At 43.5% G+C, this 15,355-nt stretch overlaps 2 protein-coding genes across 2 annotated transcripts in view; one reads left to right on the top strand and one right to left on the bottom strand.

Annotated features, from left to right (window-relative positions):
• The window catches only part of RSPH14 (radial spoke head 14 homolog), a 241,662-nt gene that overhangs the window by 41,887 nt on the left and 184,420 nt on the right, over window positions 1–15,355 (top strand). The gene's annotated exons all lie outside the window — the stretch shown is intronic.
• Window positions 1–15,355, bottom strand: part of RAB36 (RAB36, member RAS oncogene family) — a 38,170-nt gene that overhangs the window by 15,223 nt on the left and 7,592 nt on the right. Inside the window, exons 3-7 of the mRNA XM_083148077.1 lie at window positions 8,604–8,669; window positions 7,369–7,470; window positions 5,816–5,880; window positions 5,585–5,636; window positions 5,366–5,447 (exon numbers count right to left, since the gene is read on the bottom strand). Of these exons, the coding sequence (XP_083004203.1) occupies window positions 5,366–5,447; window positions 5,585–5,636; window positions 5,816–5,880; window positions 7,369–7,470; window positions 8,604–8,669 (367 nt within the window). The remainder of the gene's footprint in view (window positions 1–5,365; window positions 5,448–5,584; window positions 5,637–5,815; window positions 5,881–7,368; window positions 7,471–8,603; window positions 8,670–15,355) is intronic.

Raw genomic sequence — 15,355 nt, 5'->3', positions numbered from 1 at the left:
TTCTGGTAGAATTTTGGTGGGTGCTATGTCGCATTAGCAAGACCCCCCAAGCACCAATACAGTGGAACCCCCCCACAAGTGACCCCATTTTGCAAACTACACCCCTCAGGGAATTCATCTAGGGGTATAGTGTACATTTCAAACCCCCAGGGGTTTAACCAATTTTGATACAACTGGGCAGTGAAAATGAAAAATTACATTTTTTACACAAAAATGCAGTTCTGGCTCAAAATTTTTCATTTTCAGAAGGTATGAAGGAGAAAAAGCACCCCAAAATCTGTGCCCCAATTTCTCCCGAGTACGGCAATGCCTCATGTGTGACCAAAAAGTGGCAGGACTCAGAAGGGAAGGAGTGATATTTGGATTTTGCAGCACAAATTCTGGTGGAATGTTGGTGGGTGCTATGTCGCATTAGCAAGACCCCCAAAGCACCAATACAGTGGAACCACCCCACAAGTGACCCCATTTTGCAAACTACACCCCTCAGGGAATTCATCTAGGGGTATAGTGTACATTTCAAACCCCCAGGGGTTTCACCAATTTTGATACAACTGGGCAGTGAAAATGAAAAATTACATTTTTTTACACAAAAATGCAGTTCTGGCTCAAAATTTTTCATTTTCAGAAGGTATGAAGGAGAAAAAGCACCCCAAAATCTGTGCCCCAATTTCTCCCGAGTACGGCAATGCCTCATGTGTGACCAAAAAGTGGCAGGACTCAGAAGGGAAGGAGTGATATTTGGATTTTGCAGCACAAATTCTGGTGGAATGTTGGTGGGTGCTATGTCGCATTAGCAAGACCCCCAAAGCACCAATACAGTGGAACCCCCCCACAAGTGACCCCATTTTGCAAACTACACCCCTCAGGGAATTCATCTAGGGGTATAGTGTACATTTCAAACCCCCAGGGGTTTCACCAATTGTGGTACAACTGGGCAGTGAAAATGAAAAATTACATTTTTTTACACAAAAATGCAGTTCTGGCTCAAAATTTTTCATTTTCAGAAGGTATGAAGGAGAAAAAGCACCCCAAAATCTGTGCCCCAATTTCTCCCGAGTATGGCAATGCCTCATATGTGACAAAAAAATACCAGTTGGGTGCATGGCAGGACTCAGAAGGGAAGGAGTGATTTTTGGATTTTGCAGCTCAGATTCTGGTGGAATGTTGGTGGGTGCTATGTGGCATTAGCAAGACCCCCGAAGCACGGTGAAATGATGAACCTAATAATCCATAGATGTGTGGTATATTTTAAAACACTCCTTTATACATAGGCCGGTTTTGTCGGGGCAAGTTTCACAGTGGAAAATAGTTTCCTTTCTTATTCCCTTTTTATAGCAAACTTTGCACCTTTTTTGTGTCCTGCCCTTTCTTGCAGTGGAGGGGATTTCGTTCGGAAAATGCTGCCCTGGTACAATACGGGGGCCAGTACTAGAAGTACTGGGGCCCTCTGCCTGCTGGTTCCCAAATACTAGGCCCTTTATGACTTCCTCTTGAAAGTGCATAAATGTCCCCCTCTGGCCGGTAGAACGGAATAGCACGTAAGCGTTATACAGTGCCATCTGGATGATATACACGGCCAGCTTCTTGTACCAGATTTTTGTTTTCCGCAGGGCACTGTACGGCTTCAGTACCTGATCTGAAAGATCCACTCCGCCCATGTACCTATTGTAATCCAGGATACAATTAGGTTTTGAGGTGTGGGTACTGGTACCTCGTACAGGGACGGAGGTGGTACTGTCTCCGTGAATTGTTGTCAGTATAAGGACATCCCTCTTGTCCTTATATTTGACCAACAACATATTTTCGGTGCATATTCCCCTACTTTCACCCCTTCTCATTACTTGGGCAATGTGCGTTTTTGGGAGGCCTCTTTGGTTCTTGCGCACAGTACCGCAAGCTGCTGTACCTCTTGAACCAAGGGCCTTAAACAGGGGGATGCTAGTGTAAAAGTTATCCACATAGAGGTGATAACCTTTATCCAGGAAGGGGTGCACTAAATCCCAGACAATTTTTCCACTGACACCTACGAGGGAGGGGGGGCATTCTGGCGGTTCAATTCTTGAATCCTTCCCTTCATATACCCTAAACCTGTGAGTGTACCCTGAGGTGCTTTCACACAGCTTATACATTTTTATGCCATACCTTGCCCTCTTACTGGGAAGGTACTGGCGGAATTTAACCCTTCCTTTAAAATGTATAAGGGACTCGTCTATGCAAATGAATTTATCTGGGATGTACATCTCTTCAAATTTGGCACTGAAATGATCAATGACCGGCCTGACTTTGAATAGCCGGTCAAAGGTGGGATCATCTCTGGGTGGGCACTGTGCATTATCGTTGTAATGCAAAAATTTAAGGATCGTCTCAAATCGAGCCCGGGGCATGGCCATACGGTAAAATGGGGTGCTGTACAGAACATCTGTACTCCAATATTGCCTAATTTCTGGCTTTTTTACTATGCCCATATGAAACACCAGACCCCAAAACGTCATCATCTCTACTGCATCTACAGGGTTCCACCTAGCAAATGATGACGTGGGGTTTTGAGCAATAAACTGCTGGGCATATAAATTAGTTTGGTCCACCATTAAATTTATAAAATCATCAGAGAAAAATAATTTGAAAAAGTCAATTTCTCTGAGACCTGTGGAATCAAATTGGATTCCTGGCATGGCCAAAAACTCAGGAACCTGGGGCTCAAAATTGTCTGGTGGTGGGGTCCATACGAGATCAATTATTGGGGGGTGGGTCTCAGCTGCTCTACGGGGGCGTCTTTGAGGGGGTCCCTCATCACCAGAGGAGGAAGAGGAGCTTAAGACGAATCCTTCAAATTCCCCGCTTGCATCACTGGCTGTGTCAGAGTCAGAGGCAAGCATGGCAAATGCCTCCTCCGCTGAATACATTCTTCTGGATGACTGGGATGACATTTGGGATGCCATTTTTATTTTTGTGTTACTGGTAGTGAAATGTTTCAACACGTGTATAGTGTAGGGGGGCGTACAAACTTTATTTCAACCCGGGGGGTATGTAGTGTGTAGTGTGTATGTAGTGCAGAAAAAAAAAATACTTTATACAAAAAAAAAAATTGAAGGGGTTAAAAAAAAAAAATTGAAGGGGTTAAAAAAAAAAATTGAAGGGGTTAAAAAAAAAAAAAAAGGTCCTGCGCCAAAAATTGAGCACAGATGTTGGTTAGTAACGTCCGTCACTGAACAGCGCTCAAAGGCAACAGGAATTTGATCAAAAAAAAAAATAAAAAATAGATCAACCCTGTGCCGAAAAAGCTGATCAGTGATGTACGTCACTGATCAGCGCACAGTGGCCACAGGACACCCACAAAATCACAGTGTGTGTAAAAAAAAAATTAAAAAAAGACCCCACAGCACCCACAAAAAAAAAAAAGGTGATCAGTGATGCGACACTGATTACCAGTGAGGGGAAGCAGGTGCACAACCTTTGGTGCAACTGACAGTGCAACTGGCAGCAACTGACAGTATATATAAAAAAAAAAAACCTCTGCACCCCCAAAAAGTTGCTGATCACCTCAGATATAGTGATCAGCACAAAAGGCGGGGGCAGCAGACACAAAATTTAGCACTCTCTATCACTCTCTGTCACTATCTCTCTCTATCTCTCTATCTCTCACTATCTATCACTCTATGACACTGCAGCAGCAGCACTGACAGTTATATATATATGAAAAATAACCCCTGCACCCCCAAAAAGTTGCTGGGGGTGCACAAAAGGGGGGCAGCAGACACAAAATATAGCAGTCTCTATCACTCTCTGTCACTATCTCTCTCTATCTCTCTATCTCTCACTATCTATCACTCTATGACACTGCAGCAGCAGCACTGACAGGTATATATATATATATAAAAAAAAACCTGCGCCCCCAAAAAGTTGCTGATCAGTTAATTTATACTGATCAGCACAAAAGGGGGGGCAGCAGTCAGTTATATAAAAAATATATAGCACAATCTGTCACTATCTCTCTATCTCTCTCTATCTCTCTCTCTCTATCTCTCTCTATCTCTCTATCTATAACTCTATTACACTGCAGCAGCACAAAATATAGCACTCTCTGTCACTAGGCCTCTCTATCTCTCTCTATCTCTCTCTCTCTATCTCTCTATCTAATAACTCGCAGCAGCACAACACAGCACAACACAGCACAGGATGTCACAAGAAGAAGCAAGATCCAGGCAGTGATCAGGTAAGTATTTAGCAAGGTTCTGGTCAGTATATGGCGGCAGCTGGGCACGGTGACCGCACTGCACGCAATTCCAGACCGGAATGGCGTCTGCAGTGCAGTCACCGTTAGTTTAAACCCCCCTCCATGGCTGTGATTGGTCCGTCGGTCCGACGAACCAATCACGGCCTTTGGGGGCGGGCGGGGTGAGGTGGGTTGACACCAGTGTCACCCTTACACCCCGCGGTGATTGGTGCTGTACTTTACAGCACCAATCACCTCCGATCCCGTGTCACCGGCGAACGTTATTCGCCGGTGACACAGAAAACGCTGTGAATGGCTGTTCACACTGAACAGCCAATCACAGCGATCGCCGACGGGGGGGGCGGCATCGCAGCCCCCCCTGGGCATGCAGGGACATGTCTGCTGTCAGGGACAGCAGACATCGTCCCTCTGTCACTGCGTCTCTAGACGCAGTGACAGTTTGAAGTCATGACGTATATATACGTCATGTGTCGGGAAGTACTTCCCGGCCATGACGTATATATACGTCAAATGTCGGGAAGGGGTTAAATAGGTAACATGGGCCACGTGGGCCTTGGGTAGAACACAGGAATCAGAACTAGAAATTAAGTTTTAATTAAAGCTTCAGAGCTTCAGTTACAAAGATTATTTAGTAATATTTAAAAAAACACACAGATTATGGTATAATCTCAAAGAAAATAAACAGGATCAAAACATGGGGGGTTATTCAGATCTGACTGCAAAGCTGTTTTTTTTCTCAAATGAGCAAAACCATTTTGCACTGCATGTGGGGCAAATTAAAAGGCTCATACACACTGGGCAACTTAGAGCTGAAAGCTGCTCAATTTACTCATTTGAGCTGCAGTCTGTCCTAGAAGTGCTGTTCCACCCTTGCATACAAAGGGTGCTGCTCTAAGCTCGCCCAGTCAAATGCTATAGTAGATGATTTCTTTTTTTTCATGCCAGTATGCCACAAATGAGAAGTGTATATCTGGCATTGTCTTTGTCTGGCCCTACTTGCCCTTTTATGAGCCACTTGATGGACATGCCTGCAAATCCTACATTGTCACGTGCTTAAGCAGATACAAGACAAAATTACAAGCATGCAGAACATTCACAAATGATACTGACACAGCCGGGTCTGTTACCTACCAAGGTGTCTTTTTTAGTTCCAACAAGAAAGACAGAACATGTGTCTGGTTCATTCTCTCTGAGAGCATCTTGAAGCCATTGTCTGTAACATGAGAGATCACTATATGTGAATACTGGCAGGCAGGTATCGTTTGGGAAATAGGATATATATACTGTGTATTTATATATGTGTGTGTGTGTGCCAGTTATAGCCTGCCTGCATTTAGTCCTTATACTTACTTTGTGTGCTCCAGAGTATGAATGTCACCCAGGTCAAACACAGTAATAATCACTGCAAGATGAGGGAAATGACAATGAACATTCTGCAGAGGATGACATGCCTCTAACATAAATGGATCAGCAGGCTGGCACCATACAAGTGGCGGGTGCTGCTTTATGCCGTGTACAAGTTTTGTGTACAATTTTACATGTCTGGCTGATTATAATATTTGGAACAGAGCATCAACTCACCTTGTGCTCCTCTATAGTATGCAGACGCAATGCATTTAAATTTCTCTTGTCCGGCAGTGTCCCATCTTTTATGAAAGGGAAATAATACAGTATTAATGAGCGTATGAATGTTGTTTTTAATACAAAATCCCGACATCAGTGTGACAGAAACCTAACATCACTACCTAGCTTCCTGTTGCCTACATGACAATGCTTACTCTGAATGCAGCCCCGGCCTGCTCTCACACACTTCCCAGGTAAACTCTCTGAAATACTCTAAGCCAGGGGTGTCGAACTTAAATTCATCGGGGGCCGCATCAGCAGTTTGGTCACCCTCAAAGGGCCGGCTGTATCTGTAGGACTATGTGTCCACTCTTTATTATCATAAATTATTGTCACTGCATTCAAGTATTAATGTTTTTTGTAATAATGTAAGTAATAACTAGCAGGGAGATTGGCTGGGAGCCTGGGACAGGGCACAGTGACGTGACGTCAGATCGCCCAGCAGGTGACCTGGGCCTCTGGGTTCGCAGGACTCTCGCTAGAGTTCTGGACTGGTGGTGACAGTGGGACAGATAATGATAATGACCCTGGACACAGGCAGCCGCACTGCAGATTTGTGGGCTCAGGCTGCGGCTGTGTGCTGCTGGCCTGGCTCTCTGCCTGCCCGGCCACGGACTCTGGACTGGACAGACTGGTCTGGACAACAAGAGACAACACAACTGTGCCCACCCCACTGCCGAACTTACAGTAAATATACTGAACCAACTGATGCCACTGCTGTGCAGCGCGGCTCCACAGGCAGGAGGCAGCTCACCGCCGGGCCGGCGTCCAAGTCCGACAGGCAGCCGCAGCAGCATGCACGTCACGGTGTTACTGGCACTGCTGTCAGGCGGGCGTGTGTCACACATGGCAGCGCCGTAGCCGCTACCCGCAGAAGGAGCTGGGGAGGAGTCGGGCACCTCACACAGTGACACTAACAAGTCTGTGTCCACTGTCCTGCCTCCCTCCTCCTCCCAGCGAGCGCCGCGGCGGAGTGACTGTGTCACTCGGCTTCCTCACGTTATTAGGTATGTCTCTCAGTCACGAGTCGTCATGTGAGTGTCACTGAATGTGATGTGACACTCACACTGTGATGGCTTCCCGCAGTAATGTAATCGGCGCCAGGCGGGGGTGGGTGGCGGCGGCTACGCGGGCCACATGACGAGGTCTGGCGGGCCGGATTTGGCCCGCGGGCCTTGTGTTTGACACCCGTGCTCTAAGCTGTCTTGAATATTATGACGATCTGATTGGCTGATGGATACATAATAGTTAGGCATGATAAAACAGTAAATAAAAACCCTAGGCAAGTGTACTTTAAAAGGCTGGTACTGTAGGTAAGACAGAAAAAAACATATTACTTTTTTGTACTTGTATCAAAACAGAATAGTACTGTGGCTCCAAATGATGTGATATGTAAAGGAAACTATTTTCTTGTCACAGTATAGGTAACTTATACTGTATGTATGCTGCCAATATGTTCCTAAACCAATCGTGTGAGGAAGAGATTGTAAAATGTGCTGCACTTCACTTACATCTGAAGGTTAAAAGGTACACCCAAAACTTCAAATCGTTCGATCTCAAAATCAACCCCGATTGTTGCTTTATAATCGCGATCAAATACATTCTTGCAAAACCTGTGCCAAACAAAGGAAAACTGGAGTCAAATATACTTCCCAACGTCCTCTCTTTCAGGGCCTGATGTACTAAGTTTGAAAAGTGATAAAATGGAGAGTGATAAAGTAGCAGCCAATCAGCCTCAAACTGACATGATTTAAGACGTTTTTGGAAAATGACAGTTGGGGGCTGATTGGGTGGTGGTTTATCACTCTCCATTTTATCACTTTTCCATGCTTAGTAGATCTCTCCGTAAGGCCCCCCATACAATAGTCCAACTTGTCTGAGGCACAAGTCAGACCTGATTTTCCTTGAATTACCCCGGTAGCTCCCCGGGAGTGCTTTATCCAATTTAGCACTTGATGTGCCATTTTTACATGCCATTTATCTCATGTGAAAATAGCACTGAATGACTCCTGGGGAGCTGCCGGGTGAGTTCAAGAGAAATCGGATGCAGTCGCGAAATGCACTGGCGGCTGCAGTTCCGATTTATTTAATGTGTAGGAGGTTCAATCTCTGGACCTGATCCTCTGTACATGGGACTGCACATCAAATGGGATTCAATGTTAATCAGATGCTATTTGCCCTCTTTTCACCGAATTTCTTGGGCCGCCGGAATCCGGTGAAGTGTATGGGTAACTTTAGACCTAAATACCTTTAAGTCTTATTTTTATCCACTATTGAGTGTGCTGTACATCTTGCATAAATAGGTTTTATCAGCAGTAGTAGCTGCAGAAGCATGGTAGCATTGTGTATTTGCAACTGCCCTGTAACAGAGGCAGATTTAGACCTCATGGGGCCCAAGGCAAGATGCTGGTTAGGGGCTGTTTACAGGCGGCATTGCTAGAGAACCTTGGCTGGGTGAACATCGACATTTCGCAAAAAATCTAGTTTTTTTTTTAAGTACAGTAGGCCTCATACCTGTGTCACATGTAAAGCAAACTGCTCACATACTGCGGATGAAGCCATATTGTGTGGCCAAACATTTATTTTCCTATCAAAGGGACTTTGGGAGTGTGGGTTTGGCTTATTATAATATGTGGGACTCCTAAAGTAAGCCAGGGTCATAACTATAGTTGCCAGAGGTGTCTGAAACTCTAGGTACGCCCCTGACCATGGCATAGATAAAGTCTAAAAAATAACTTTACTGTACCTGTTGATCAGACTGGTTTTCCCCACATAAAGATCCCCCACCATCACAACTTTTGACATCTTCAACCTGCAAAACATTTCAATTAAAAGAATGTACAATGCATAATAGTCTATAAATTTATTTGGGATTCAAAGGTGTTTGCGTTGAGCAATTTGAACATTTACTTATGGCTAAAAGTACATTATACTTGTACATGTACAGAAAAAAAAGACGGCTTTACTACGATCACACGGGGTCAGATTTATAAAGCTTCAAACAGTGGTAAAATGGAGAGTGATAAACAACCAGACAATCCATGGTTTAGTCCAGTAGTAGCCAACCCTAGCCCTCGAGAGCTACCAACAGTGCACATTTTCCAGACAACCTAGCTGCTGCACAGCTGCACTCATTAATCACTGACACATTTTAAAAGATACACAGATGGAGCTAATTAGCTTACTTGTGATTCTGTGAGGAGACCTGCAAAACATGCACTGTTGGTAGCTCTCGAGGACTAGGGTTGGCTACCCCAGGTTTATTCCAAACGGTTCATTCAAATTGACTGAGGTACTTATTAACCCCTTCCTGACAGAGCCAGTTTTTGCGTTCCTGACAGAGCCCTTTTTTTCAAATCTGACATGTCTCACTTAAGTGGGGATAACTTTTTTTTGCTTTTACTTATCCCAGTGATTTTGAGATTGTTTTTTCGTGACACATTGTACTTCAAATTAGTGGTAAATTTGGGTCGATACAGTCTGTGTTTTTTTGTGAAAAATACCAAAATATCGTGAAAAAATGGAAAATTTAGCGATTTGCAAAATGTAAAATTTTCTGCTTGTGAGACAAATAATCTTACCACTCAAAATAGTGAATAACTAACATAGACCATATGTCTACTTTATGTTGACATCATTATTTCAACTTCCTTTTAATTTTTTGGGACACTAGGAGGCTTACAATATGAATAGCAAATTCTCAAATTTTCAAGAAAATTTCAAACACTGATTTTTTTAGGGACCAGTTCAGTTCTGATGTGACTTTGAGGGACTTGTATGTGAGACACCCCCATAAATGATGCCATTTCAAAAACTGCACCCCTCACAGTATTCAAAACAGCATTTTGGAAGTTTGTTAACCCTTTAGGTGTTTCACAGGAATTAAAACAAAGTGTAGGTGAAATTTCAAAATTTCTTTTTTTTTGCAGATTTGCAATTTTAATACATTTTTCTAAGGAACACAGTACATTTTTTTTTAAAACTGTTTTTATTGAGCATAGTCAAATTTACAGCAAAAGTTCCATCGCAATGTGTGAACAATGAATCATAGAAATATGCTTACAATTGGTTATCGTGTAGTTATTACATTTTCAATAAACTTGTACATTATAATACAATTTGGTGTTCGGTTGTTTTGTCGCTGCTCCTAGGGCGAATATCCTCATAGTATCACGATGTTCGTTCAATGAATAAAGAAAAGTTCAAATGCACAGTTCTTGATAGCGATGGAGTGTACATGTTCCAGAAAAATCAAAATAAACTTTAAACAATAAATTAACATTAACTTGCTCTCTGTCCTTGCTCTCCCAAATTCCCCCCATCCCCAATCTTCATGGTGAAGGTGTTATTCAACATTAATAGGTTGGTCCTGTGCTACCGTACGCAGCAAATACCAGGATGTGTCTTTTAGACTTTTGTGTACTTGTGATCTGACCTCTATTGAAAGGGTATTTATATAGCTTTCCCACCTCGAAAAGAATTTTTTAACCCTAGACTCTTTGTTTAATGTAGTTTCGACCCAATCCATTCTAAAGAGATGGAAGAGTTTATATTTGAATATGGGAAAGGTTGGTGGAGAAGGTGATGTCCATTCTTGCAGTATGGTTTTTTTTGCTGCCGCGCTAATGGCAAGTAGTAGATCTTTGTTACCCCTAGTTATTCGTAAGTCTGTGGGAACTATCCCCAATATTGCCCATTCGTCTGTAAAGGGGATGGAGTTTATTAATTTGGTCTCTACATAACTCTTGATTTGAAGCCAAAAACTTCTTACTATTGGGCAGGCCCAAAAGCAGTGATACAAATCTGCTCCCTCTTCTCCACACCTATAACAGGAGCTTGTACTTACTCGGCCCATTAGATAACTCCTATGGGGTGATAGGTAGGCTCTGTGGTAGATATTTAAGAAAACACAGTACATTTTACTAGAGAAATGTGACTGAAAATTGATTCCCCCAATTCTTTTGTTTTCATAAATATCCTATATGTGGCCCTAGTGTGCACGGTGACCAAACCACAGGCTTCATAATAGAAGGAGCACCTACTTGATTTTGGAGCCTCCTTTTTATGAGATTATTTTTTAGGCACCATGTAGGTTTCTAGGCACCATAAGATGCTAAAAGTTAGGAACCCCCCCACAAGTGACCCCATTTTGCAAACTACACCCCTCAGGGAATTCATCTAGGGGTATAGTGTACATTTCAAACCCCCAGGGGTTTCACCAATTGTGGTACAACTGGGCAGTGAAAATGAAAAATTATTTTTTTTACACAAAAATACAGTTCTGGCTCCAAATTTGTCATTTTCAGAAGGTATGAAGGAGACAAAGCACCCCAAAATCTGTGCCCCAATTTCTCCCGAGTACGGCAATGCCTCACATGTGACCAAAAAATACCAGTTGGGTGCATGGCAGGACTCAGAAGGGAAGGAGTGATTTTTGGATTTTGCAGCTCAGATTCTGGTGGAATTTTGGTGGGTGCTATGTCGCATTAGCAAGACCCCCAAAGCACCAATACAGTGGAACCCCCCCACAAGTGACCCCATTTTGCAAACTACACCCCTCAGGGAATTCATCTAGGGGTATAGTGTACATTTCAAACCCCCAGGGGTTTCACCAATTTTGATACAAGTGGGCAGTGAAAATGAAAAATTACATTTTTTTACACAAAAATGCAGTTCTGGCTCAAAATTTTTCATTTTCAGAAGGTATGAAGGAGAAAAAGCACCCCAAAATCTGTGCCCCAATTTCTCCCGAGTACGGCAATGCCTCACATGTGACCAAAAAATACCAGTTGGGTGCATGGCAGGACTCAGAAGGGAAGGAGTGATTTTTGGATTTTGCAGCACAGATTCTGGTGGAATGAATGGTGGGTGCTATGTTGCACCAATACAGTGGAACCCCCCCACAAGTCACCCCATTTTGCAAAGTACACCCCTCAGGGAATTCATCTAGGGGTATAGTGTACATTTCAAACCCCCAGGGGTTTCACCAATTTTGATACAAGTGGGCAGTGAAAATGAAAAATTACATTTTTTTACACAAAAATGCAGTTCTGGCTCAAAATTTTTCATTTTCAGAAGGTATGAAGGAGAAAAAGCACCCCAAAATATGTGCCCCAATTTCTCCCGAGTACGGAAATGCCTCACATGTGACCAAAAAATACCAGTTGGGTGCATGGCAGGACTCAGAACGGAAGGAGTGATTTTTGGATTTTGCGGCTCAGATTCTGGTGGAATTTTGGTGGGTGCTATGTCGCATTAGCAAGACCCCCCAAGCACCAATACAGTGGAACCCCCCCACAAGTCACCCCATTTTGAAAACTACACCCCTCAGGGAATTCATCTAGGGGTATAGTGTACATTTCAAACCCCCAGGGGTTTCACCAATTTTGATACAAGTGGGCAGTGAAAATGAAAAATTACATTTTTTACACAAAAATGCAGTTCTGGCTCGAAATTTTTCATTTTCAGAAGGTATGAAGGAGAAAAAGCACCCCAAAATCTGTGCCCCAATTTCTCCCGAGTACGGCAATGCCTCACATGTGACCAAAAAATACCAGTTGGGTGCATGGCAGGACTCAGAACGGAAGGAGTGATTTTTGGATTTTGCAGCTCAGATTCTGGTGGAATTTTGGTGGGTGCTATGTCGCATTAGCAAGACCCCCCAAGCACCAATACAGTGGAACCCCCCCACAAGTCACCCCATTTTGAAAACTACACCCCTCAGGGAATTCATCTAGGGGTATAGTGTACATTTCAAACCCCCAGGGGTTTCACCAATTTTGATACAAGTGGGCAGTGAAAATGAAAAATTACATTTTTTTACACAAAAATGCAGTTCTGGCTCAAAATTTTTCATTTTCAGAAGGTATGAAGGAGAAAAAGCACCCCAAAATCTGTGCCCCAATTTCTCCCGAGTACGGAAATGCCTCACATGTGACCAAAAAATACCAGTTGGGTGCATGGCAGGACTCAGAACGGAAGGAGTGATTTTTGGATTTTGCAGCACAGATTTTGGTGGAATGAATGGTGGGTGCTATGTTGCACCAATACAGTGGAACCCCCCCACAAGTCACCCCATTTTGCAAAGTACACCCCTCAGGGAATTCATCTAGGGGTATAGTGTACATTTCAAACCCCCAGGGGTTTCACCAATTTTGATACAAGTGGGCAGTGAAAATGAAAAATTACATTTTTTTACACAAAAATGCAGTTCTGGCTCAAAATTTTTCATTTTCAGAAGGTATGAAGGAGACAAAGCACCCCAAAATCTGTGCCCCAATTTCTCCCGAGTACGGCAATGCCTCACATGTGACCAAAAAATACCATTTGGGTGCATGGCAGGACTCAGAAGGGAAGGAGTGATTTTTGGATTTTGCAGCTCAGATTCTGGTGGAATTTTGGTGGGTGCTATGTCGCATTAGCAAGACCCCCCAAGCACCAATACAGTGGAACCCCCCCACAAGTGACCCCATTTTGCAAACTACACCCCTCAGGGAATTCATCTAGGGGTATAGTGTACATTTCAAACCCCCAGGGGTTTCACCAATTTTGATACAAGTGGGCAGTGAACATGAAAAATTACATTTTTTACACAAAAATGCAGTTCTGGCTGAAAATTTTTCATTTTCAGAAGGTATGAAGGAGAAAAAGCACCCCAAAATCTGTGCCCCAATTTCTCCCGAGTACGGCAATGCCTCACATGTGACCAAAAAATACCAGTTGGGTGCATGGCAGGACTCAAAAGGGAAGGAGTGATTTTTGGATTTTGCAGCTCAGATTCTGGTGGAATTTTGGTGGGTGCTATGTCGCATTAGCAAGACCCCCCAAGCACCAATACAGTGGAACCCCCCCACAAGTGACCCCATTTTGCAAACTACACCCCTCAGGGAATTCATCTAGGGGTATAGTGTACATTTAAAACCCCCAGGGGTTTCACCAATTTTGATACAAGTGGGCAGTGAAAATGAAAAATTACATTTTTTACACAAAAATGCAGTTCTGGCTCAAAATTTTTCATTTTCAGAAGGTATGAAGGAGAAAAAGCACCCCAAAATCTGTGCCCCAATTTCTCCCGAGTACGGCAATGCCTCACATGTGACCAAAAAATACCAGTTGGGTGCATGGCAGGACTCAGAAGGGAAGGAGTGATTTTTGGATTTTGCAGCACAGATTCTGGTGGAATGAATGGTGGGTGCTATGTTGCACCAATACAGTGGAACCCCCCCACAAGTCACCCCATTTTGCAAACTACACCCCTCAGGGAATTCATCTAGGGGTATAGTGTACATTTCAAACCCCCAGGGGTTTCACCAATTTTGATACAAGTGGGCAGTGAAAATGAAAAATTACATTTTTTTACACAAAAATGCAGTTCTGGCTCAAAATTTTTCATTTTCAGAAGGAATGAAGGAGACAAAGCACCCCAAAATCTGTGCCCCAATTTCTCCCGAGTACGGCAATGCCTCATGTGTGACCAAAAAGTGGCAAGACTCAGAAGGGAAGGAGTGATATTTGGATTTTGCAGCACAAATTCTGGTGGAATGATGGTGGGTGCTATGTCGCATTAGCAAGACCCCCAAAGCACCAATACAGTGGAACCCCCCCACAAGTGACCCCATTTTGCAAACTACACCCCTCAGGGAATTCATCTAGGGGTATAGTGTACATTTCAAACCCCCAGGGGTTTCACCAATTTTGATAAAACTGGGCAGTGAACATGAAAAATTACATTTTTTTACACAAAAATGCAGTTCTGGCTCAAAATTTTTCATTTTCACAAGGAATGAAGGAGACAAAGCACCCCAAAATCTGTGCCCCAATTTCTCCCGAGTGCGGCAATGCCTCACATGTGACCAAAAAATACCAGTTGGGTGCATGGCAGGACTCAGAAGGGAAGGAGTGATTTTTGGATTTTGCGGCTCAGATTCTGGTGGAATGAATGGTGGGTGCTATGTGGCATTAGCAAGACCCCCGAAGCACGGTGAAATTATGAACCTAATATTCCATAGATGTGTGGTATATTTTAAAACACTCCTTTATACATAGGCCGGGTTTGTCGGGGCAAGTGTCACACTGGAAAATAGTTTGCTTTCTTATTCCCTTTTTATAGCAAACTTTGCACCTTTTTTGTGTCCTGCCCTTTTTTCCAGTGGAGGGGATTTCATCAGGAAAATGCTGCCCTGGTACAATACGGGGGCCAGTACTAGAAGTACTGGGGCCCTCTGCCTGCTGGTTCCCAAATATTAGGCCCTTTATGACTTCCTCTTGAAAGTGCATAAATGTCCCCCTCTGGCCGGTAGAACGGAATAGCACGTAAGCGTTATACAGTGCCATCTGGATGATATACACGGCCACCTTCTTGTACCAGATTTTTGTTTTCCGCAGGGCACTGTACGGCTTCAGTACCTGATCTGAAAGATCCACTCCGCCCATGTACCTATTGTAATCCAGGATACAATTAGGTTTTGAGGTGTGGGTACTGGTACCTCGTACAGGGAC

The sequence above is a fragment of the Crinia signifera genome, chromosome 1 (genome assembly GCF_055691185.1).
Source record: "Crinia signifera chromosome 1, ASM5569118v1, whole genome shotgun sequence".
Taxonomy (NCBI): domain Eukaryota; kingdom Metazoa; phylum Chordata; class Amphibia; order Anura; family Myobatrachidae; genus Crinia; species Crinia signifera.
Note: the sequence above shows the minus strand (reverse complement) of the source record. Positions and strands in the feature narration are given on the sequence as shown.